At 42.2% G+C, this 26,647-nt stretch overlaps 1 protein-coding gene across 3 annotated transcripts in view; it reads right to left on the bottom strand.

Moving 5' to 3' along the window:
• Nucleotides 1–26,647, bottom strand: part of gnas (GNAS complex locus) — a 345,630-nt gene that overhangs the window by 110,340 nt on the left and 208,643 nt on the right. For all 3 annotated transcript variants that reach the window (XM_070895940.1, XM_070895941.1, XM_070895942.1), the window contains exon 5: nt 2,091–2,188. In XM_070895940.1, the coding sequence (XP_070752041.1) occupies nt 2,091–2,188 (98 nt within the window). The remainder of the gene's footprint in view (nt 1–2,090; nt 2,189–26,647) is intronic.

Here is a 26,647-nt window from a genome sequence, read left to right as displayed (position 1 = left end):
TTTCCATAATTTTATCCACTACTGATACATGGGTCAGATTTGCATCTCTCAAATATTAACACTACATTTGCATTCTTCCAATCCAGCAGAATTTCTTCAGTACCCAATGAATACATTGTAACTGTAGCCAGGGCCCCACAAATTTCCTGCCAAGTTTTCCGATCAAGGGATTTGTTAGTTTTCAGTGCTTTTAACTGATCAGTAACTCCTCCTTGCATTTCAAAATATTTTATATTTCTCCCACTGGTGAGTAATCACTAAGCAATTCTATTTTCTTGTCATCGAATTACATCTTTTTAAAGATCTATCCTAACCACTCTTTCTGTTATGATATTGATAAAGTTGTGTGTTTAAAAGTCCTATGCTATATTTTTTTCTAGTGCCCTTTTTGCATCTCCAGTTTATTTTAACATTCACTTACAGTTCTTTCAATGTTCTTTCACTTAACTTACATTAATTTCTTTTAATATTGTCTTATTATTCCAAGTGTGAAGTGCTGAAGCAACAACAAGCTGCATTAATATTCCATATTTCAACTCTATCCATCATTGTATATTCCATACAAATGGAAAAACAGCCAATAAACAGATGGCACAAAACAAATGCCCAACTCTGCCCCTGCCTCAGCTCAGCTGCTGCTGAAACCCTCATCCATGCCTTTGTTACTTCTAGACCAACGTTCTTTCTAAGCTGCAAGTGTGCACAGCCGAGTAGTAATCTGTAAGGTACCACGCAGGCCGCTCACAAGCTTTTCCATTGGAAATACCACACATGCGCAGAAATTTAAAGGGACCGCGCATTGAAATAAACAAACCGCGCACAACAAAGCACAGCTTAGAGGTAACTTTGCTCTAGACTTGACTAGGCCAGTACTCTCCAGGCTGGTCTCCCACCTTACATAAACTTGAGCTCATCCAAAACTCTGCTGCCCATATCCTTACTCGCACCAAGTCCCGTTCACCCACCACCCCTGAACTACATTGGCTCCTGGTCCTGCAATGCCTCAATTTTAAAATTCTCATCCTTATTTTCAAATCATTCCATGGCCTTGCCTCTCCCTAACACTAGCCTCCTCCAGACTTACAAGCCGTCAAGATCTCTGCGCTTCTCCAATTCTGGCCCCTTGTGCATCCCCGATTTTAATCGCTCCACCACTGGTGGCCGTGCGCTCAGTTGCCAAGGGCCTAAGTGCTGGCATTTGCTCCCTAAACCACTCCACCTCTCTCTCCTCCTTTAAGATGCTCCTTAAAATCGACCACTTGGTCTAAGCTTTTAGTCATCTGTTCAAATATCTCATGACTCGGTATCAAATTTTGTTTGATAACACTCCTGTGATGTGTCTTGGAACGTTTTGCTGCTTTGCAGGTGCTATATAAATTTTTGTTTTAGTTGTTGTCCTCTTAAATCCATCAAAAAGAACGGAAATTTTCAAATTCTGTAGTAAGCGTATTTAATAGATAGATTAGTTATGTAATGGTTAAAAAAAAAGACAATCATTTTTCAATGTATTACAGAATATGGTGGCACAGAAGTGCAGTGAAAAGCAGTGCTGCACAGCGTTCATTATGTGAATATTTTGAAGAACTGATGTGAATTAGAAAACTTGATCATTTCTATCAAAACAAAGCTCAAATTAGCTTAATTTCAACTGCAATAATCCGTGAAGCTCCGAGCCGCTACACTTTGGTACCCCTCAAAAATCATAATGCAAGAATAATGTGCTACTGAAATGCCTCATACGCCATTATTGATAGTACCAAATCCTTTTTAATAGTATATTTAGTGCCTCATTCACCAACATACTGTGGCCCAGCTTCTTCAAATTGCATTCCTCAGGCATTTTAGTTCAACTAGTAAACTACAACTAAAAAGACATTTCAGTGTTGGTTTCAGAAGCAATGTCAGCAATCAACAAAACAAGAATTGTATTACCAGATTACTAGTCCCATAACAATCCAAGAGTTCCATGCCAAATTACCCAACGTTTTGCATTAGATTCCTGTCTGCAACATTATTATTTAAGTTTATATATTCCTAGTAGTGTCTGTTCCTAACCACCAAATTTGCCAAGAGAACCAAAAAGTACTTACTAGTGTGCGCAGTCAATGAGCTGATACTCGTTTGACCTTTCATAGCATGCTTTCACACCTTCATCCTGCCAGAGGACTGTTGTATGTTCATAGAACTCCTGAAACAAAACATTTAGAATTGGTTACAATCTGACAAGTGCAAATCAGAATTCAATAGCAGAAAAATCACATACAAATGTAGTACTTTATGCACTGGTAGTTACCTCCACACCACTACTGCTTTAGATATTGGTGTCTGCATAACTCTACTTACTGTGAACGCACTATAGGCTGCACATAACATACACTGATTGATAACCACCTGTCTATGTGTTTACAAATATAAATGCTGGAAATCAAACAAAAACAAACAAGGCTGGAAAGAGAGAGCAGGTCAGTCAGTATCTGCTGGGAGAACAAATAAACTACCTTTCCAAGCATCCAATCCTTCAGTTAACTTATCTCAAAAGTTAACTCAACAGCTTTCTTCATCGATGCTGACTGACCGACTGTGTTTTTCCCACATTTTCTGCTTTTATGTAAATACATACTGGTTTGCTCCAGAACTTCATGTGCATACTGAAATGGTGCTGAAAACATTTCCAGAAGACAATCTAACCTCAAATATGCTGAGTGTAACTGAAGCCTACTGCCAACGTTCCCTTCAATTTTTTTTGTGCGTAGTCCCTTTAAATTGCTGCGCAGCCCATTTTAATTTTGCGCGTGCACTGTTTTTACAATGCAAAAGCTGGTGAGTCACCTACGTGGGAAATCAGATACTGCGTAGCCGCGAGGGAACATCGCCTGCTGCCCCCACCCCCAAAACTGGAAATGTCCGAACTCTCCTCATCATCATCCACTTGCTTCAAAAGCCTTCCAAAAAATCTGCACGTGTTTTTGGAATCCTCCCTTCAGTCTTTCCTATTCTCCAGGGTGCCCTTTTCTCCCCCTTATAAAGTATATCATAGAATGGTTACAGCACAGAAGGCAGAAAGAGAACCTCAGCTAGTCCCACTCCCCCGCCCTTTCCCCGTAGCCCTGCATTTTTTTCTTTCAGATACTTATCCAACACCCTTTTGAAAGCAGTGATCAGAGTCTGCTTCCACCACCCTTCCAGGCAGTGCATTGCAGATCCTAACCACTCGCTGTGCAAAAAGGTTTTTTTATGTTGCCTTTGGTTCTTTTGCCAATCACCTTAAATCTGTGTCCTCTGGTTCTCGACCCTTCCACCAATGGGAACAGTTTCTCTCCATCTACTCTGTCTAGACCCATCATGATTTTGACCCCTCCATCAAATCTCCTTCCAACCTTCTCTGCTCGAAGCAGAACAACCCCAGCTTCTCCAGCCTATCCACGTAACTGAAGTCCCTGATCCCTGGAATCATTCTCGGAGATCTTTTTTCTCCTTCACATCCTTCCTAAAGGACAGATGAACCAACGTTAGTGTCCTCAACCAGACCAGGCATTGAAGCACTGACCACACTTGATCAGCTTCGCTGGGCAAGCCACACTGTTCGCATGACCAACACGAGACTCCCAAAGCAAGCGCTCTACTCGGAACTCCTTCACGGCAAACGAGCCAAAGGTGGACAGAGGAAACTTAACAAGGACACCCTCAAAGCCTCCCTGATAAAGTGCAGCATCCCCACTGACACCTGGGAGTCCCTGGCCATAGACTGCCTCAAGTGGAGGAAGTACATCCGGGAGAGCACTGAGTACCTCGAGTCTCGTCGCCGCAGAAATCAAATGCAGGCAGTGGAAAGAACGTGTGGCAAACCTGTCCCACCCACCCTTTCCCTCAACGACTATCTGTCCCATCTGTGACAGAGACTGTGGTTCTCGTATTGGACTGTTCAGCCACCTAAGGACTCATTTTGAGAGTGAAAGCAAGTCTTCCTCGATTCCTATGATGATGATTAAAGTGCAGTGCCTAGAATTGGACACAATACTCCAGTTGAGGCCGAACCAGTATTTTATATAGGTTCATCACAATTTCCACGGTTTTTACTCTATACCTCTCTTCATGAAACCCAGGATTTCGTAAGCTTTATTAACTACTTTTTCAACCTGCCCTGCCACCTTCAATGATGTGTGCACATATACCCCTAGGTGTTCTCTGTTTATGCACCCCCTTCAGTTTATATTTCCTCTCCTCATTCTACCGAAATGCATCACTTCACACTTTTCGGCATTAAATTTCATCTGCCACGTGTCCTCCCATTCCACCAGCATGTCTATATCCTCTTGAAGACTATCTCTATCCCACTCACTGTTCACTATACGTTAAAGTTTTATGTCATCTGCAAATTTAGAAATTGTGCCCAAGTCATTAATATATATCAAGAAAAGCAGTGGTCCTAATATTGATCCCTGAGGAACACCACTGTACACCTTCCTCCAGTCCAAAAACCAACCGTTCACCACTACTCTCTGTATCCTGTCACTTCGCCAATTTCCTTTCCATGGGCTTCAAATATGCTGGCAAGCCCATTATGTGGCACTTTATCGAACGCCTTTTGGAAATCCATGTACACCATGTCAACTGCATTGCCCCCATCAACCCTCTCTGTTACCTCATCAAAAAACTGGATCAAGTTGGTTATAAACGATTTGCCTTTAATAAATTCGTGCTAGCTTTCCTTAATTAAGCCACATTTATCCAAGTGACTGTATATTTTATTCCTGATTACTGTTTCTAACAGCTTCCCCAATACCGAGGTTAAATGGACCAGCCTGTAGTTACTGGGTTTAGCCTTACACTCTTTTTTAAACAATGGGTAACATTTGCAATTCTCCAGTCCTCTGGCATCGCCCCCATTGCTAAGGAGAATTGGAAGATTATGACCAGTACCTTCGTGATTTCCTCCTTCACTTCCCTCAGCGTCCTACCTGGTCCTGGTGACTTATCTACTTTAAGTAGAGCCAGCCATTCTAGTACCTCATCTTCATCAATTCTTATCCCACCCAGTAGTTCCTCCACCTCCTCCTTTACTATGTCTATGGCAGCATCTTCTTCCTTGGTGAAGACAGATGCAACGTACTCATTTAGTACCTCAGCCATACTGGCTGCCTCCTTTTTGGTCCCTAATCGGCCCCACCCCTGCTCTTAGTACCCATTTACTATTTATATGCCAATAGAAGACTTTTAGATTACCTTTTATGTTAGCTGCCATTCAATTCTCATACCCTCTCTTTGCCCCTCTTATTTTCTTTTTAACTTCTCCTCTGAACTTTAAGAACGTAAGAAATAGGAGTAGGCCATAAGGATCCTCGAGCCTGCTCCGCCATTCAATAAGATCATGGCTGATCTGATCATGGACTCAGCTTCACTTCCCTACCCGCTCCCCATAACCCCTTAACTGTCTATTTCTGCCTTAAATTTATTTACTGTCCCAGCTGAGGCAGCGATTTCCACAGATTCACAATCCTGAAGAAATTTCTCCTCATCTCAGTTCTAAATGGACGGCCCCTTATTCTAAAATCATGCCCTCTAGTTCGAGTCTCCCCCACCAGTGGAATCATCCTCTCTGCATCCACCTTGTCAAGCCCCCTCATAATCTTATACGTTCCGATAAGATCACCTCTCATTCTTCTGAATTCCAATGAGCAGAGGCCCAACCTACTCAACCTTTCCTCATAAGTCAACCCCCTCATCCCTGGGATCAACCTAGTGAATCTTCTCTGACCTGCCTCCACAGCAAGTATATCCTTTTGTAAATATGGAAACCAAAACTGCATGCAGTATTCCAGGTTTGGTCTCACTAATACCCTGTACAGCTTTAACAAGACTTCCCTGTTTTTATACTCCATCCCCTTTGCAATAAAGGCCAAGATTTTATTGGCCTTCCTGATCACTTGCTGTACTGTACCTGCATACTATCCTTTTGTGTTTGATGCACAAGCACTCCCAGGTCCAGCTGTACTGCAGCACTTTGCAATCTTTCTCCATTTAAATAATAACTTGCTCTTTGATTTTTTTTCTGTCAAAGTGCATGACCTCACACTTTCCAACATTATACTCCATCTGCCAAATTCTTGCCCACTCACTTAGCCTGAAAATTTCCTCCTGCAGCCTCTTTATGTCCTCCTCACACACTACCCTTCCTCCCATCTTTGTATCGTCAGCAAACTTGGCTACGTTACACTCAGTCCCCTCTTCTAAGTCGTTATAGATTGTAAATAGTTGGGGTCCCAGCACCAATCCCTGCGGCACCCCACTCGCTACTGATTGCCAACCAGAGAAAGAACCATTTATCACGACTCTCTGTTTTCAGTTTGTCAGCCAAACTTCTATCCATGCTAATATATTACCCCCAACCCCGTGAACTTTTATCTTGTGCAGTAACCTTTTGTGTGGCACCTTGTCAAATGCCTTTCTTGTAGTTATTGTTCTGAAACAAAAGGATCAATAAATGGCCTGGGGAATGTGACAAATTCGATAGCTCTTTCAATGAGCCGACACAGGCATGATTGGCCGAATTACTTCCTTCAGTGCTGTATCATTCTATTAGAACTCCAGAAAATAGACCACATTCAAGAATTTTTTTTTAATGTCAGTCACATTTTTGGGTTATTGCACTTGGGGTCACTCCCGAGTATTCTGGATCATGGGATAAGAAGATCTCTTACCCCTTGATCCAGAGCATGTCGTAACCTGCCAACCCTTTACATAAACAACAATTAGACCCAAGGATCACAACAGAGAACCCTAACTCTGCAGACCAACTACTGGAATGTAGCACATCATTCATTCTCCTCTCATTGAAAACCAGACTAAATATACACTCAGACTGAGACTTGGTCTCTAAACCAGCAGGTTTACTTTAACAAAACAAATAACTGAGCAATATGTAATGTAACACAGTGAATCATATACTTTCACTAGCCTTCATATATAACATAACAAATATGCCACTCACTTTCTCTCTACATATATTCTTCGAATCAGAAGCGCCCTTCCTACACGGAAATACACTGCAGTTTCAAAACTAGTCCCAGTTCAATGCTGGCCAACACAATCTTACAAAAACTGATTGACCGTGAATCTGACTTTTCAGGTTCCCACAGAAGTACAATTCAAATCCCTTTGCAGTTATATTAAAACAATAGGCTGTGTTTCCCTATCAAAATTAAATGCACAGTTAACCTGTGAAAAATCAGAAAACAAAAACTTGCATTGAGGAATGTGTGACTATTTCACAAAATTAGCTGCTTGGCTGAGGGGTAGCATGCTCACCTCTAAATAAGGGCATGGATTCATTCTGTAGTCTTGAGCACATATGCGAACACTTCATTGCTATACTGAGTGAGTGCTGTTTTTTGGATGAGACATTAAATCAAACCCATGTCACCCCGCCTCAGGTGGATGTAAAAGATCCCAAGACACTGTGAAAAGCAGCAGCGGCATTGACCTGGGAACATTTATATCTCATTCAACATGACTAAAAACAGATTATTTGGTGACCTATTCAACTGCTGTTTGTGGGACCTTGCTGTGCACAAATTGATTGTTGCATTTGTCTAAATTACAAGTGACAATACTTCACTGACTAAAGCATACACTTCAACACTCTGGAGAAGTATCATCAACGCTGCCTCCGCAAGATCCTGCAAATCGATTGGCAGGATGGGCGCACCAACGTCAGTGTCCTCGCTCAGACCAATATCCCCAGCATTGAAGCACTGACCACACTCGATCAGCTCCGCTGGACGAGCCACATTGCCCGCATGCCCGACACGAGATTCCCAAAACAAGCGCTCTACTCGGAACTGCGACACGGCAAGCGAGCACCAAGTGGGCAGAGGAAACGCTGCAAGGATACCTTCAAAGCCTCCTTGAAAAAATGTAACATTCCCACTGACACCTGGGAATCCCTGGTCCAAGACCGCCTAAAGTGGAGGGAAAGCATCCGGGAAGGCGCTGAACATCTTGAGTCTCTTCGGCGAGAGCAAGCTGAAGCCAAGCGACGACAGCAGAAGGAGCGTGTGGCAACCTAGGCACCCACCCACCTGTTCCTTCAACCACCATTTGCCCCATCTGTGACCGAGACTGTAGGTCCCGCATTGGACTCTTCAGTCATCTGAGAACTCATTTCTAGTGTGGAAGCAAGTCAGCCTCGACTCCGAGGGACTGCCTATGATGATGGCGATGATGACTAAAGCACTTTGAGATATCCCAAAGATGTGAATAGCGCAGTGGAAAATTTTTCTTCTGGAGCTCTTCCTACCTTGTGAGGTCGACCATAGCCAACCTATCTGGTCTCTGAGCTCATGGATTTTCCTTCAAGAAAGACTCTGTGACCAGCAGTGGTCCCAGCACTGATCCTTGTGGAACACTATTACCCACCTTATCTGAGAATATTCTTATTTTGTGTCCATTTATTCACAGCTTCACTTGGGAGGATGCTGGCAAACAAAGTGAAGCAGTAGTTATAAACTAGTAATACACATCTGGCTTCCCCAGAAGTCAAATGGACCGAACATGATGAGATACTGACCCATGCAGACTAATAACTACCTGGCTTCCACCACTGATGTACACACAGTTAGCCAATCTCAAACAGATCAGTAGGAGGGGCACGACAGTTGGCACCCAAGGGTTACGTGAAACCAGAAAGGTTCCCGTTCCTGATTTCTATCCAATGATAGCCCCCCCACCTTGCTGGAAAGCTTGCTGTAAAAACCAGGCAAGGTGATGAGATCTGACTCTGTTGCCTTACACAATGTAGTCCCTGGAATACTCAAAAAGTACAAGCTGGACTTTGAGAAACGTATGACAGGTAGTGGTTTTAACTGAGATCAAGCAATAGAGAAAGGCTCAATGGAAATATTTTTGGCATTGCTTTCACTGTTTTTTGATAAAGCTTATGACCTAATGCAGATTTTGACCTTGCAGCCGGCTACGGCTGAAAAAGCTTGAAGTTACAGGAATACTTGCTTGAAATCAGATTTTATCTGGGATGAATATTCCTGTTCCAAGATCGTTTTGGGGTAAAAGCGTTTTCCATCATCTATGGTCAACAGTCTTTGTCCACATGTTCCCCATTCCTGTTTTTTCACCCTCTCCCAATAACAGAACTCCACTTTTCCATCCAATAAGCCTCCACATTTGCCAGATCATCTGCCATTTCCGCCACCACTAAACTGATCTCCACTTTAATTCACTTTCTGGAGGAACTGTACCTTCTGGGTTATCATTGCTCATTCTTGCATCAGCCGGACTTGCAGCTACCCTTCCTCTAGCACTTGCCCAATCAACTGCAGCAGGTGCAATGCCAGCTCAGTCACCTCTTTCCACATCATTGTCCACCACCCCAAAAACTTCTTCCATATAAGACAATACAATTCTACCTCCTCCAAACTAACAACACCAACTAGTCCAAAGCATATCAGTCCACACGTGGCCCTGCACCTGCTGGCCACAGCACCTTAATGCCTTACATTCAAAATCCTATTCAAATCCCTCTCTTGCCTTACCCACCATCTCTGCAACCTCGTCTAGCCTTGCATCCCCTCCTGCATCCTTTATTTTTCTGGCTCTGCCTTTTCATCCAACTCATTCTACCTTTGCTTGGCCATTGATGCAGAAACTTGAGTCACTTTGCCCTACTTTCTGGAACTCTGACCCAAGCACCGTCCCTTCACCACTTCTTTCTCCACTTGCAAAAACCTTTTCAAAGGTCAACCTTCTCAACCAAGCTTTCAGTCACCCTTCTTAATCACTCATCTATGGCTTGGTGGCAGTTCCCTTAATAATTCCTATCTTTTCTCTTCCCACCCTCACCATAAAATGTCTCGGGACATTTTCAACGGTAAAGGCGCTATACAATGGCAAGTTGTTGTACATAACTCTGAAGAAGAGCCTGTTTAAACTATTAACATATTTTTGCTCCCCACAAACATTGATCAGCCTTGTGTATTTCTCACATTTTTAGTTTTTGTTTTAGATTTCCAGCATTTGTTGTTTAGCGTTTATTATTTGTATATCATCCACTAGTATTCACCGCTTTCTAACTTTTTAAAAAACCTCTCTGTATAGAAACATAGAAAATAGGTGGAGTAGGCCATTCGGCCCTTCGAGCCTGCACCAGCATTCAATATGATCATACAACTTCAGTACCCCATTCCTGCTTTTTCTCCATACCCCTTGATCCCTTTAGATGTAAGGGCCATATCTAACTCCCTTTTGAATATATCTAACGAACTGGCCTCAACAACTTTCTGTGGTAGAGAATTCCACAGGTTCACAATTCTCTGAGTGAAGTTTCCCCTCATCTCCATTAACTACCTCGGTGATGAGATTCATGCATGCTGAATCCTAACTTCCACTGCATCTCTGTCCCTCACCCCCTTAGTTTTGTTCATCGACAGAAATACTTTATACCTTTTTTCTTTTGAGGTGCTATTGCAGCTATGTATCTTGCTTTATCTGTTTTTATTTCCATATAAGGGATAGAATGAGGCAAGGTTGCCCACTGGCATCCATCCTGGTCAATGTCATCCATCAATGATGCATTGGATGGTAGCATAAATGGTTTCAGAGTATCTGTTCCCAGCATTCCTAAAAAAATAGTAGTGTGTCTTCTCACAAATTACACTGTATTGTTGGGTGACTAGCCCAAGGAACTAATGCACTCACTCAGCTCCCCACCTTGATTATTCTCACCAGTGGTAGTAGGTAATTATGGCTTTATATGAAACAACTTGCATTTATATCGCACCTTTAAGGTAAGAAAACAACCTAAAGCACTTCAAAAATAGGCAAAACAAAAATAGACATTGAAACAGGAAGACCAAAAAGCTAGATTAAAGTGATGGATTTTTTTTCTTTTTTTTTTAAAAAGTGAGAGGGAGAGACTTAGGAAGGGCTTTCCAAAAAGCGAGTTTCCAAAACAGAGCAAGGCAGCGGAAGGTTTTGGCAGCGAATGGTGGATCAAGGTGGGGCAAGGGAGGGGGGGGTGACGGTAGAATGCATAGCAGGCTGGAGTCAAATGAAAGATTTGTTCAGGAGGGGATATAGAGCGGGAGAGATTAAAAATAGGACAGGCTGCAGAAGGATTTAAAGATGAGAAAAAATATTTTGAATTGAATTGTGGGATGGTGAGCCCAGGTAGGTCAATAAAGATGCGAGTCATAGGTGAGTGACACTGCAGGGCAGGAATGAAGTTGCAGAGTTTGAGAGGTAGGAGTTTATGAAGTTGGAGCTCAGGAAGCCATCAAGGGAAGTGTGAGTTTGCAGATGACAAAGGAATGCAAGAGTTTTAGCAGCAAAGGACCTAAGGTAGGCATGGACTTGGGCAATATTGTAAAGGTGCATTGGATGATATCACATGGTTATCTGAAGTCAAGTACAAGTGCAAAGTAATATAACATGCAAGTCAAGTATTATAGGTAGTAGTTTTAAAAAAGCACCTATCTAAAAAATTAGTACATTATTAAAGGTTCTTGCTGTTCTCGGCTTTCTTTCTCTCCTAAAAGTGCCACAGGGACAGACAGGCTACCTGCCAGTCAATACCTTACTCAACTAATCATTCTTTGTGTGCAAGTCCAGCACGCCAACATCTCATTCACAGCCAATGTCCACTCAGGCATTTTCCTGCAGAAGTCACTGAATAGTGATTAGTACCATGAACCCTGGGTAATCTTTCTCACTCTCTTTAATTCTCTAAAAATAACCCAAGGTTGCAGCACCCATACTGTTGGCCCATCAGAAATCAGATAACTCAGCAGAGATCAGGAATCAAACCTCCAACTAGGAGCAGGTACCTGGCTGTGCAGCCTATGAGTTAAGAGGTGTAAAACAGGGGCAATGTACCTTCAATACCTGACCTTTTCACTCAAGACTGCTTTTGCAAAGAACATTTACAACATTGGTATAGTAATTGCCATGCAAACAGGTTTGCAGAAGTTTTAGCACAGATTGGAACTTCCTGTGTTTTATATACAATAAAAAAAAGCTTGCAACGAGAAGTGTTAATAAGCAAGCGTTTCTCAGTACTTGTTAGTCTTAATAAGTCACAGGTTTTTTGAGGGGATCATAAGGGCTGGGTGGATTATTGGATAAACATGCTGCGGTTTAATGTGACAGCAAAGCCGGAATATACTGAAATGGTATCATGTTAATCAAATGCAAACTTTTCATTTGAGAACTATGGGGGGGGGGGGGGGGGGAGGGGGTGTTGCAGGCTAACATTTAATGCCTTGAGAACTGCAGTACTATTAGCTCATTGCAATTGAACTTTTTACCTATTTCCTGCACACCAAAGTAAGTGTTTTATAAACTATTTTTTAAAAATTTGTTTCTGGGATGTGAGTGTTGCTGGCAAGGACGGCATTTTTTGCCCGTCCGAATTGCCTTAGAGAATATGGTGGTGAGCTGTCTTCTTGAACCACTGCAGTCTGTGTGGTGAAGGTGCTCCCAGAATGCTGCGAGGGAGTTCCAAAATGTTGACCCAGTGACGATGAAGGAACGGCAATATATTTCTAAGTCAATTTGGTTTGTGAATTGGAGGGGAACTTCGAAGTTATGGGTGTACCCATGCGCTTGCTGCCCTTGTCCTTCGAGGTTGTAGAGGTCACGGGTTTGGGAGGTGCTAATCAAGAAGCCTTGGCGTGTTGCTGCAGCGCATCTTGTAGAGGTACACACTGCAGCCACGGTGTGCCAGTGGCGGAGGGAGTGACTGTTTAACCATGCCAAAAATTGCTGGTCATAGGAATGTGGGAAGGGAGGACCTTGAGATGATCACTATCACTAGGGAGGTAGTGCTGGACAGACTAATGGGATTGAAGGTAGACAAGTCCCCTGGTCCTGATGAAATGCATCCCAGGGTATTAAAAGAGATGGCGGAAGTTATAGCAGATGCATTTGTTATGATCTACCAAAATTCTCTGGACTCTGGGGAGGTACCAGCGGATTGGAGAGCAGCTAATGTAATGCCTCTGTTTAAAAAAGGGGGCAGGCAAAAGGCAGGTAACTATAGGCCGGTTAGTTTAACATCTGTAGTGGGGAAAATGCTTGAAACTATCATTAAGGAAGAAATAGCGGGACATCTGGATAGGAATAGTGCAATCAAGCAGACGCAGCATGGATTCATGAAAGGGAAATCATGTTTAACTAACTTACTGGAATTCTTTGAGGATATAACGAGCATGGTGGATAGAGGTGTACCGATGGATGTGGTGTATTTAGATTTCCAAAAGGCATTCGATAAGGTGCCACACAAAAGGTTACTGCAGAAGATAAAGGTACACGGAGTCAGAGGAAATGTATTAGGATGGATAGAGAATTGGCTGGCGAACAGAAAGCAGAGAGTCGGGATAAATGGGTCCTTTTCCGGTTGGTTAGTGGTGTGCCACAGGGATCAGTGCTGGGACCACAACTGTTTACAATATACATAGATGACCTAGAGGAGGGGACAGAGTGTAGTGCAACAAAATTTGCAGATGACACTAAGATTAGTGGGAAAGCAGGTTGTGTAGAGGACTCAGAGAGGCTACAAGGAGATTTGGATAGGTTAAGCGAATGGGCTAAGGTTTGGCAGATGGAATACAATGTCAGAAAGTGTGAGGTCATCCACCTTGGGGGAAAAAAAAACAGTAAAAGGGAATATTATTTGAATGGGGAGAAATTACAACATGCTGTGGTGCAGAGGGACCTGGGGGTCCTTGTGCATAAAACTCTTTTAGGCTATAGCGAGGTGAGCTGCAAACTTGTTCAAAAAAAAACTCTTTTTGGTGCAAACTTGTTCAATCCCAAAAGGTTAGTTTGCAGGTAATCAGGAAGGCAAATGGAATGTTGGCCTTCATTGCGAAAGGGATGGAGTACAAAAGCAGGGAGGTGTTGCTGCAACTGTATAAGGTGTGTAAGGTGTATAAGGTATGCAACTGTGTAAGGCCGCACCTGGAGTACTGCATGCAGTTTTGGTCAACTTACTTAAGGAAGGATATACTAGCTTTGGAAGGGGTACAGAGACGATTCACTAGGCTGATTCCAGAAATGAGGGGGTTAACTTATGATGATAGATTGAGTAGACTGGGTCTTTACTCCTTGAAGTTCAGAAGGATGAAGGGTGATCTTATAGAAACATTTAAAATCATGAAAGGGATAGACAAGATAGAGGCAGAGAGGTTGTTTCCATTGGTGGGGGAGACTAGAACTGGGGGGCACAGCCTCAAAATACGGAGGAGCCAATTTAAAACCGAGTTGAGAAAGAATTTCTTCTCCGAGGGTTGTGAATCTGTGGAATTCTCTGCCCAAGGAAGCAGTTGAGGCTGGCTCATTGAATGTTTTCAAGTCAAAGATAGATAGATTTTTAAGCAATAAGGGAATTAAGGGTTATGGGGAGAGGGCAGGTAAGTGGAGCTGAGTCCACGACCAGATCAGCCATGATCTTATTGAATGGCGGAGCAGGCTCGAGGGGCTAGATGGCCTACTCCTGTTCCTAATTCTTATGTTCTTATGTTCTTAAGTTGATGGATGGGGTGCCAATCAAGCGGGCTACTTTGTCCTGGACAGTGTCGAGCTTCTGGGAGTGTTGTTGGAGCTGCACTCATCCAGGCAAGTGGAGAATATTCCATCGCATTCCCGACTTGTGCCTTGTAGATGGTGGAAAGGCTTTGGGAAGTCAGGTGGTGAGACACTCGCCACAGAATATCCAGCCTCTGACCTGCTCTTGTTGCCACAGTATTTATGTGGCTGGTCCAGTTAAGTTTCTGGTCAATGCTGACCCCCAGGATGATGAGGGAATTAGTCAATGGAAATGCCGTTGAATGTCATGGGGAGGTGGTTAAGACTCTCGCTTGGCACTTGAGTAGCACGAATGTTACTTGCCACTTATTAGCCCAAGCCTGAATGTCGTCCAGGTCTTGCGGCATGAGGGTATGGACTGCTTCATTATCTGCGGAGTTGCAAATGGAACTGACCACTGTGTAATCATCAGCGAACATCCCCATGTCTGACCTTATGATGTAGGGAAGGTCATTGATGAATCGGCTGAAGATGGTTGGGCCTAGGACACTGCCCTGAGGAACTCCTGCAGTGATGTCCTGGGGCTGTGATGATTGGCCTCCAACAACCATAACCATCTTCCTTTGTGCTAGGTATGACTCCAGCCAGTGGAGAGTTTGCCCCCTGATTCCCATTGAATTCAGTTTTACTAGGGCTCCTTTGCCACAACTTTATGTTTCATGCTAATAGCAATCCATGGTAAATTGAAGGGGAGAAAAAAACAAAGCAATTTGTGAGGGCAAAGAAAAAGATGCAGGTACAGCAGTATAATGTTTATGTTACTGGATTATGAATCTGGAGGGGCCTGGATTTGTAATCCAGATCAACACAGGAGCTCAAATCTTACCATGGCAGTTTAAGAATTTGAACTGAATTTAAGAGGGGGGGAAAAATGACCAAAGATATCAGATTGTTATCCAGTCTGGCCTGTGACTTCAAACCCACACCAACATGGTTGACTCTTTGCCATCCACTCAGTTGTGTCAAACCGCTTCAAAAAGAGCAGCCACCATCACCTCCTCAGAGCAACAAATGCTGGACCTGCCAGCGACACCTACATCCCAAGAATGAATTATAAAGAAATACCTGGAGAAGTTTGCACAACACAGCTCAACATTGCAGCTTCACATGCTAAATAAACTAGAATACTGGCATATGGAGATCTCAACGGTAGGGGCAGTCACAGAGATTTCTATGATGGAATGGGTGTATCATAATTATAATGACTGCACGGAATGAGCGACTCTGAATATGCTGACTGTACAAGCCATAACCTCTCCCAAAAACAGAGATTATGCAATACTTCATATTTGAGAAATAAGTTTCAATTCAATTAAATCAATTTTTGTTGATATTTTCTACCCCATCCTAGCTATCTTCATTTTACATAATAGGTAACTGAAGATTTGGAAGGTGACCTTTGCCAGTGGCTGCATATTTCCAAGTAACCCTTCTGTTGAGATACTATCAACTGCCCTACTTTTGAAAAATAGTTTCTTTTATTGCCTGTAGAATTTGCGCAGACGTCAAATTATTTTACATGCCACAATTTAATCAAACTCTTTCACATAAAAAGGAAAGATCTACAACCTTGCATTTCCTATACCGCAAGGACCAATTGTTTCAGACTAATGTGGTTGAGGGCATGTGCTGAAAAGTACAACTTTTTGCTTGTTCTCATGTCTGATAAGTGGTGTCTTAGGTGTTTACTTTATGTTAGCAAGATACGGACAAAACAGTCTCGAGCATTGTATTTTAATTTATCGCTTGGTTCGAATTTGCTGATTTAAAAGGGAAAGGGAAGATTTGGGGGTACTTTTAGTTCCCAGCTTCACCTCCTTTTAAAATCAAAGTAAATTGTAGTCTCATTGTACACGCTTCTGCATTGTTGCGGACATGGAGACTCAAATTAAGTATCCCTCCCTGCTGGGCAACTCTGGTGACACATTATGGGATTATAGAATAGCAGTGGGTGGAATTTCAAGCCGCACGCGTGTTTTCCGGGGAGTCCCAGCTTTTCGGCCAGTTTGAAACTTGCCTGCCACCCACCCATCTGCTGCTTGCAATGGAGCTGCTGTAGGGCATTCCCCATATTGCATTTCCTTCTTTAAAAGTGAGTCTATTTTCCCAGGTAATTTTAATTAAGGGCACCCACATGCAGATTTTCCTCATTTAAGCTGCATCATTTATCAACAGTCAACATAACTCAAATGGCCTCCAAGTCTGCAAGTTATGCGTTCAAACTCAATTTCGCTTGACACTTCAGTGCAGTTGTGCGAGAGTTCTGCATTCTGAAGTGCCATCCTTCATATCAGGCATCAATTAAGGACTTTTCCAATGGTTCAGATAAATGTTCGATCTCATAGCACTATTTGAAGAACGCAGTTCTCCTCAAAAATTTCTCCTTCAGGCATGCGACCAAAAACAGCTTGGTTCCTCAATCATCACATTGCCAAGGAAAAGATTACACGTGAAACTGAATTTTCATGGAGCGCTTTGAATAGCTCCAGTTCATTCAACAATTTTCACAAAATTGGTGGATACTGGGATTATAGAATCACTGGAAGTGGGTCCAGAACTATTGGTGGAGGTTATTATTCAACGAAAAATGATGCTGAGAAAGTTCATTAAACTTCAGATAAATGAAACACAGGAGCCTGATGGTTTTCATCTGACGTTTGATGCAAACGAAGGAAGAAATTGCAGAAGCTCTGACTGTAATTCTGTGAAAAAGCAAGTTGTGCCAGAGGACTGGATAGTTTATCAACAAAGACTAACTGACTTATCAAATAGTTCAGTTAGTCTTACTTCAGTTGCTGGTAAGCTACTGGAGTCTATATACACAAAATGAAATTAGTGCCAGTCACTCAGTGATGACACTCTCAACTCAGAGAGAGGTGGTTTAAGCCCCACTCCAGAGCCCTGAGTACATAACTTATGCCGACACTTCAGTGCAATATTGAGGGAGGTGGCGTCTTTTGGCTGGAGACATTAAACCGAGACCTCATCTGCTTGCTCAGATGGACATAAAAGATCCCATGGCACTATTTGAAGTCGAGCATGGGAACTCTCCCAATGTCTGGGCAACACCAGCACCTCATTGCTGTTTGAGGAATCTTGTTATATGCAAATTGGCTGTCACATTTATCTACAACAGTTCAAAAAGTATTTCATAGGCTTTCCACTTTAGGACGATCTGAGGATGTAAAAGACGCAAGGGGCTATATAAATGCAGGTTATTTTTCTAATCATTTGGAGAAACAGGGCCAACCATCGTGAATTTCTAAAGAACAGGTTGTGCTGGACCAACTTTTCAGTTCTTTGGAGAAATAAGAGGATGGATAATGGAAATGCAGTGGTTTATATGGATTTATTTTAAAAATTTATACGGTACCACATAACACATTTATGGCAAAGAGCACATGTAATAGAAAGACAGTTGGAGAGCAGAAAGTAGAAGGATGGTGGTGGGGGCGATGGTGTTGGTAAAAGCAAGCTTCTTAAACTGGAAAGATGTACTGTGTGGTATTCCATAGTAGTCTGTGTTGGAGTCACTGTTATTTAGGCTGCACTCAGATTATTGTAGAGTGTTGGGCACACTGTTACAGGAAAGATAGAAAAACAGTGGAGAGTGTCACTAGGATGTTACCATGATTAAGGGATTACATAAAGAGTGACTTGAGAAGTCAGAGTTTGTTTCACTAGAATTGAGAAAGTTGAAGAAATCTTCAAGATTACTAAGGGTTATGATAGGGTAAAGTGATAGATTTGTTTCCAATGGCCAGTGAGACTGTAAAAGTGGGGCAGAAAATTAAGATAATCACAAAAAGAATTAAGGGGGGGGGGGGTGAGGAAAAAAATCTTTACACAGATGATTATAATGTGGAAGTTTCAGCTACAAACGGCTGTTGAAGTCGAGTCAATGAATTCTATTAAAATTAAGGTGCACAGCAGCTTGAATAGGAGTAATATTAAGTAACTATGAGGAATAAGCAGAAGAGATGATTTAGACTCGGTAGTTTATGCAGAGACCAACGTTGGCCAGATGAAGGTGTCCATTTCTGTTCTATAACATTCTATGATTCTATTCATTAAATATTCCCAAATATCAGCATACCTGTACTGCAAGAATCGATCGAGCGTGTATAATGGTTTTGCAAACCATGGATGTTATATTTCCCTTTACCCATTTCTCCCCATCAGCAAGACTAGATAATTGCTAACTCAATACATCTGATCCTACACAAACTGGACTAAAGTACCTTGAAGGTGACCTCTGGCGTTTGTGATTTGACAAAGAATTGGAAAGATTGGCAACGAAAAATTAAAGTACCTTGATCTCATTTCAGCTGATACCCAATCGCATTCTAAATAAACTCAAGGTATTCAGCATTAAATTCAGATGAAACATCCACTGAATTGCTACCCTCTCTACTGAGCAATATAAAAACCATTACAATCAAAATTGCCAAATTATCATCTATGTTAATTTGAGGCATGTGAAAAACATATGTAAATGCAATGCTGTTTTTAATATCCAGTCAGTAAAGTCCCATTAGGACTTGCAGACAAGATGCATCTTCTGAACTCAAATCTTCCTTGTTTGCTCATTTACCAGATGTTACCATGCCACACAGATGATATGCATCTACACCAAGTCTATTCAACATCTGTTCCCAAACATTCTCTCTCCTCCCCCGCCCCCCCCACCACCACGCTGAAGTGCGTATACACGGTATGCACTATTTCTGACTAGCCTCATGCCAAAACAGCCAGGAGCAAGCACTGTACAGACAATTTCTAATAGAAATTCAAAATGTGATTTTGACTGCTTTCACCCTTCAATCCAGAAATTGAAAACAATTCTGACAATCTAAAAACTCTGCCACTCAAACACTGCAATTGGTATGTGAGTTTATAGCAATGATTTTCAGCATGTTATTCATTTTCTGCAATAGGGAATACTGGCAAAATAGTGAAAGTGAGATAAGTTTATGCATATTAAATTATGGTAACAAGTCAGAGTTTTACTTTAGCAACAGAACAAAGGGGAAATTTTACAGTTTAAAAAAAAACACAGGTCATAAGTGGCCAAGTAAAGGAATGGGTAAGCACAATGGCATTTAATCACGAGGTTCAAATTGAGCAAACGTACATTGAATTAGCACCTTTCACATAAAAACACAAGCCTATCGCAGTTAAAGGTAGATAAGGGAACATATATATGCCATGAGGGAGAGATTAGGAGTGACAAAGCTTGGTCAAAAGGTGTTTTCGAAGAGGAAGTTCCTCCAGGACAAGGAAGCTCAAGTTCAGCTACCAAAGCTGGGCGAAAGGGAAGGGAAAATGGAAATACTGGGACTGGGGTGGGGGCAAGGCCACAGAGGGAACTGTAGAGAAGAGCTGGTCTCCAGTCGTCTTGGGTAATCCTCGCCACTGGACCAAGACCTAGCTCCGTCAAGCCCGTGTCGTGGCTAGTGTGCAACGACCACCAAACATCACAAAAGTTCACGCACAGGCATCTTCCGCCCTTCAGGATGTAATTCGGGTTCTTCATTGAAACACCTGTGAACTCTACCTTTTTTTGACGTGGAAACAAGTCATCCTCGTTTCGAGGGACTGCCTATGATGAAGATGATGATGATGATATGAAACTTTTAATTATGTTAGGCAGGACCAGGGGGCACAAATTCAAGTTGTATAATGCTAGATCAAAGTTAGATGTCAGGTGGTGGTTCTTTTCACAGATGATAGACGACCTCTGGAACAAGCTGCAGTTTCACGTGGATGCAGACTCACTGAATTCCTTCAAGCAAAAGCTGGATTCGTTTTTGGCTGCGGTGGCGATTATCTCTTACAGAAGGTAGGTACTGCAGGGAATTTAATGGCCATTGTGATCTCCTGGACTCGTTTCGGTAGCCTAGATGGGTCAGAGAGGAATTTCCCAGATTTCCCCCCCCCAAATTGGCCTGTTTTTTTTTTTTAATCTGTTTTTTTTGCCTCTCCGAGATCACATCGTTTGGGGTGTGGTGGACTGTATATGTTGTGATACACAAGGTATTGCAATTGTTTGGGACAGGCTGGATGGACCAGATGGTCTTTGCCTGTCCATCATTTTTCGTATGTTCGTAATACATTGGGCGACAAGGAGCCATGGTAGGTCAGCGAGGACAGGAGTGATGGCCGAGCAGGACAGAAGATGGCTGTTTAAGTCTTGGGACAAGTTGGAGTTTATGGAGTGAAGGATGGATAGCCAGCAAGGAGAGCCCTGCAGCAATGGAATATAAAAGGTCAAAGCATCGATAAGGATTTCAGCTGCAAATGGGGTGGCAAGCAATGTTGTAACGATGGAAATAAGTGGTCCTGCTGAGGAACAGAATGAGGAATTTGAAGCTCAGCTTAGGGCCGAATCAAGCATATGTTTCCCATGTGAACATTACTATCTTTGTGGAAGATTGAGTTTTAGATCACCAGCTGTTTTTTTTACATCAAATATATAACTGCACAGTTTTCAGTGAGAAAAATCAATTTCCCTACATTCCTCAGTAATGGAAAATAATAAAAACTTACTATCAATATGGGCTCACATTTCTAGCTTAGGTGGCTCACTTTTATAACAGTTTCTGCAACACTTGTCCTCTGTTATCCAGCTCGGTGAGACTGCCCTCACTTGGCTCCACTCTTACCTAGCCGATTGTAGCATTTACCCATCCAAAAGAGCAGCTCCAGCAATGGCTCCTCCTGCCCATGCATCATTACCTTGAAGTCCCCCAAGGATCCATTCTTGGACATCCAAAGACAATACCCAGTTCTACCTCCCCACCACCACCTCGCTCAACCCCTTGTCTGTGTTCTGTAAGACTGTTTTGTCCGACCATCCAGCTACAATTTCCTCCAATTAAACATCGTGAAGAATGAGGCCATTTTTGGCTCCTGCCACAAAATTCATAACCTTGCCACCATTTTAGATTGAACCAAACTGCAAACCACCTTGGTATCCTATTCAACCCCAAGAGGAGCTTCCGACTCCATATCCACTCCAACACAAAAACTACTTAATTCTATCTACATATCACCTACCTCTGACCCTGTCTCAGCATATCTGCTGCTGAAACTCTAATCATTGCATTTGTTGTCCCCAGACTCAACTATTCAAGTACATTCTTGGCTACCCATCCTCCACACTCTGTAAATATCAGCTCATCCAAAAGGGTGCTGCCTGAATAATATCCCACACCAAGTCCCGCTAACCAATTCTCCCTCACCTACATCGGCACCCGGACCCCAATACTTCCAATTTAAGATTCTCATCCTCATGTTTCAATTCTTTCATGGCTTTGCCCCATCTCTCTATCCATACCTCTCTAACCTCTTCCCACGCTAAACCGCCCCAACGCCTCAGAACACTCCATTTCCCTTAGTACAGCCTCTTGTACATTTCCCCCTCCCTTCACACGACCATTGGTGATTGTGCCTTCAGCTATCTACGTCCCATGTTTTCCAACTCCTCTTCCTTGAAGAATCTCCTTAAAACCGAGCTCTTTTACAAAGCTTTTAGTCACCTATACTAATATTTCTGTCTTTGGATTGGTGCCAATTTTTGTTTGATTATGTCTTTGTGACGTGCCTTAGGATGTTTAAGTTAAAGGTGCTTTATAAATGCAAGTTACTTTCTGCAAGCTGTTTTACCTAAGTTTGAAAATAAATGCAGCTCAGCAGGCAAAGTTAAAATCCAATTTGACACAGACGACTTAGGTCTTCCCGACGTGGACTTGGTCTAGCTAAGTTGCGACTCATCCGTGACAATGTTGGACATGCAGTCTGAGAACACGAAGGTGGTGTGGGATTGACAGAAATGGTAGCGGTAGAGCTAAGTGCATCAGTTTTCACCTGTTGGATTTCACAGCAAAGTTATCACCTTAAGGTGAGCAAAGAGAAACAAGAAACATTATAGTTGAGCTCATGTATCGGATTACATTTCACTTCGCGGAGTAGTTGCGAAATTGGAAATCTAACCATTTTACATAAACTAAGAGAGATCCAACTCAAGCAAAAAAAATTTATAGCCTAATATGGCAATACCGCTACTTTTGGTTCAACTAGAGCAAAACAAGGTGGTCTTGGTACAATGTATGAAATTTTGTAATTTCAGTATTACATAGTGTTTGAGTCCAATTATCTTTCAATAATTTAGTATAATTCTACAGTGCTAAAATTACCAAATTAGAAAATCCTTCACAAAATCTGCAATTTTCCTACAATGAAATTTTAGAAACTTATCTTTTTTTTTAAAAACAAGTTTTTATAAAATAATGCATGGCGGGTCAATTATTAAAACACTTTAGAAGCATTCACTAATGAAATCTGTATCGCCAATCAATTAGATAGTACTGTACCAATGAGATGATTAATTTTAAACCACAAAAGTCAGCAGCATTTCTTAAGACTGCAAAATGCACATAAAGTTGTGGCATTGAACAACAATTCTGCTTATTTTCTATTGATATTTTATATTGCTTACGGACCAACTACCACAAGTACTGGACAGTTTCTAAGCAGGAGTGAACAGGAAACGTATTTCAGGAGCATAGTGGCAACATGCAGAAAGAGGGACTGTAGCATTGGAATTTTTAGATGAAAAAAAAGACCATGGTCCATCGAGATAATCTGCCATCCGGAGTGTCAAATGATACAATGATAATGGCGTATTGGACTAATCATCGCAAACAATCTCTCCATCAATTACAACAGACCCAGACATGAAAACCTCCCATGATGGAAAGCTTTGTGAACCATAGGCCAAAAGGTTCCTCCCAAGCATACAACACTTACCGTGCATCTCAAATTACTCACATGCTACATCCCAAAATATTATTTTCTGAAAATCTAACGTGCTTTTCAATGATCTGCTTGAATCATCTCCCAAGCGAGACTGCTCCATAGACTGACCACTCACTCACTGAAATATATTTATGCAGACACCCCCCCACCCACCCTCCTCTTCAATTCATAGAGCGTGCCTTCTGGTTCTACTGTTCTGGACAAGGTGAAACAACTCATCATGGTCTACATTATCTAGTCTAGTTAGAATCCTAAAACCAGCAGTCATATCACCTCTCGTCAGGTTACTCAGATAGTTTGGGAAGCAAAGGTAGCATAGACAGCATAGGAGAGCGAGGGGAACAAGAGTGTGAAACACCAACATAGCAAATCCTACCTTTATGTCAGAATCAAGTTTTTTTTTAAAAAAGCCCCCTTCCCCAAAACTCTCCTCCTCCCCCCGCAAAACTCTCCTCCTCTCTCTCTTCTCCCCACCCCCCCACCCCCAAAATCAAAACTCTCTTCACTAAACAAAGCACAACCATCAATAAATAAAAAATAAAACTGAAGTCCTACCTCGGCCCGGAAAGTCAGCGGGCCGGCCGGCCGGTGCAGGAGGCCACTCGGCCGGGGATACGGTGCGGCGAACATCGGGGTGTCCCTTTGGCCAGGGTTAGGGGCTGGCCCACCCATTTTTTCGGTGCACTCACTGGAGATGTGCCGAATTCCTAGGGTGAAAACAGCGCCGAAAAGATCATCTCAGATTCTGGCCGGTCTGTGGCCTCTCCCATGCCTTGGCGCGGCGTAGTCTGTCCATTAGGGGGCGGAGCTAGGGCCCTGCGCGAAAAACAGTACCGGTAGCTCAACGCATGCGCACTGGAGGTTTCGACGCATGCGCAGTAGCTCCTGCCCACAGCCGGAGGTCTCTCGGAGAAGTCGTGCAGTCCCTCGGAGAGTCCTCGAGAGAGAGAGAGAGTCAGAGTCGGCCCGCTGACTTCCCGGGCTGAGATAGGAAGGTGGGACTTAAGTTTTATTTTTTATTTATTAATGGTTTTTATGCTTCTTGAATGTTGTTGTGAAGGTATTTAGTGCTTTGCAAGATCCTCGCCACTTCCCTTCTCCCCCCCCCTTATCTCTGGCTACCTGCGCTGATTTCTTAACTCCCCCACAAGAGTTTTCTGTGCAGCCACAAGTGGCCATATACGCTGGCCTAAGTTAGTTTGGAGTAACTATTAGCTGTCCAAACTGGCTTAAATGGCCAAAATGAACGTAGGTGGCTGGTAACGCCCCCTTTTGAAAAAAAACTTTTAAAAATCCTAACTAACTCACTTACACTGGTGCAAATTAAATATGCAGAATAGGGACTTTTAAGATACTCTAGAAAAATCAAGTTGCTCCAAAAAAAAAGAGCAACTTTTGGGCAAATTAGGGCCCCAGAGAATGGTTACAGCACAAAAAGAGACCACTCAGCCAGTCGCACCTGTGCCATTTTGATGATTTTTCAAGTGCAGCACTTTTTTAAAACCACTGTGGTTACTGTTGGATTGCTTTTAGCATGAGGAGACTCAAGGTCAAAGTTAGCTTATCTATAGGAAAACGTTTACAAAAGAAACCTATATTCTGGAGAAAAAAACTGCTGGTCTTAAAAAAAAACTGGAATAGTAGGTTAGAGTTCAAGTACAGACGATTCACAATACCAACCACAAGCGTGGCCATTTTCAAGAAGAACTCAGGCATAAAACATCAGGTCCATTAAAAAGCTTAGGAGACATACAAAATATGAAAACAATCAGCATGTAATCTTCCATCCGTCCCAAAAGATCTGTGATAGATGAAGAAGCACATTAAATTTGGTTAAAATGGAGTCGAGAGTTTTTTTTAAATTTTGAGTTGACAAGTCAGAGATCAGGGACAAACTGAGCAATACTACAAGGCCCCCAACTATGCAAGTCATGTAAGAATGGCAAAGCCACAAACGCACTGCAGATGAAAACTAATAAATGACTAGTGCTCTAAAGTTAGCTTTCATGGTTTATGTTAACTGTACGACTTGACTGAGAAACTACTTTGTGACTCACTGATGCTATATATAGATCTGCATACTGAGCCATTTATGATGACTCCAGTTCAACAGCCATGTAAGAATTGCTTATGTTACTCAGTTTTGTGATTCTGCAGGCAAGACTCTAGTAAATACAGGTTTCAGAATTTTATCAATCATCAATTTACTGCACATAAAATTTAGAATTTTCCTAGTTGCTGTCCATTATGGTTTCAAACATAGTTGTTCAAGGGGCTATTTGAAGAGCAGACATTTCACTCAACATCCATTCCGTCTCAGCAGGATGATAGCCAAACTTAGATTGATCAGAGTATGGCAGGATCACAGCAGTACAAATTCATTGATTGTTAAATTAATACTTACAATTTGTGCATTTTCCACAGCTTATCAGATCAAGAAGAAAGTGAATTATTTCCCGAGAACATAGGAATTATGAGCAAGAATAGGCCATATGACCCTTTGAGCCTGCTCTACCATTCAATAAGATCATGGTTAATCTTCGACCTCAACTCTACTTCCCGCACTATCGTCATATCCCTTGGTTCCCTTAATATTCAAAAATCTATCGATCTGTCTTGAATATATTCAATGGCTGAGCATCCACAGCCCTCTGGGGTAGAGAATTCCAAAAACTCATAACCCTTTGAGTGACAATACTAAATTAATACTTTATCTCAGTGTTAGAGGAGTGTGGCACATGAAAGAGTACTAGAGGAGAATGGATAACTATCGATAAGTAGGTAGCATTGAAAAAATTGGAGGAACTCAAAGTGAAAAAGGAACCAAGTCATGATGGCATACATCCAAGAATGTTGGAGGAAGTCGGAGAAAATAGTAGAGGCTCTGACCACAACCGTTTAAATATCCTTGGATGTAGAAAATGTGCCAAGGCTTGAGGGTTGCCAATGTAACATTTCTGTTAAAAAATGGAGAAACCAGGTAACTATAGACAAATAAGCCTGACAATGTTAGTGGTAAGCTATAAGATGGTTTAAATTAACACTCATCTACAAAGACACAAGCCAATTCACGTTTACTCGCATGAATTTTTAAACAGACAAGTAGGTTCTTTGCAGTCAGAATCAGGGGAATTCATAATGGGGAACAAGGAAATGGCAGACCAATTGAACAAATACTTTGGTTCTGTCTTCACTAAGGAAGACACGAATAACCTCCCGAAAATACTAGGGG

Source organism: Pristiophorus japonicus, chromosome 12, assembly GCF_044704955.1.
Source record: "Pristiophorus japonicus isolate sPriJap1 chromosome 12, sPriJap1.hap1, whole genome shotgun sequence".
NCBI lineage: Eukaryota > Metazoa > Chordata > Chondrichthyes > Pristiophoridae > Pristiophorus > Pristiophorus japonicus.
This window is presented reverse-complemented; position numbering and strand designations above follow the sequence as displayed.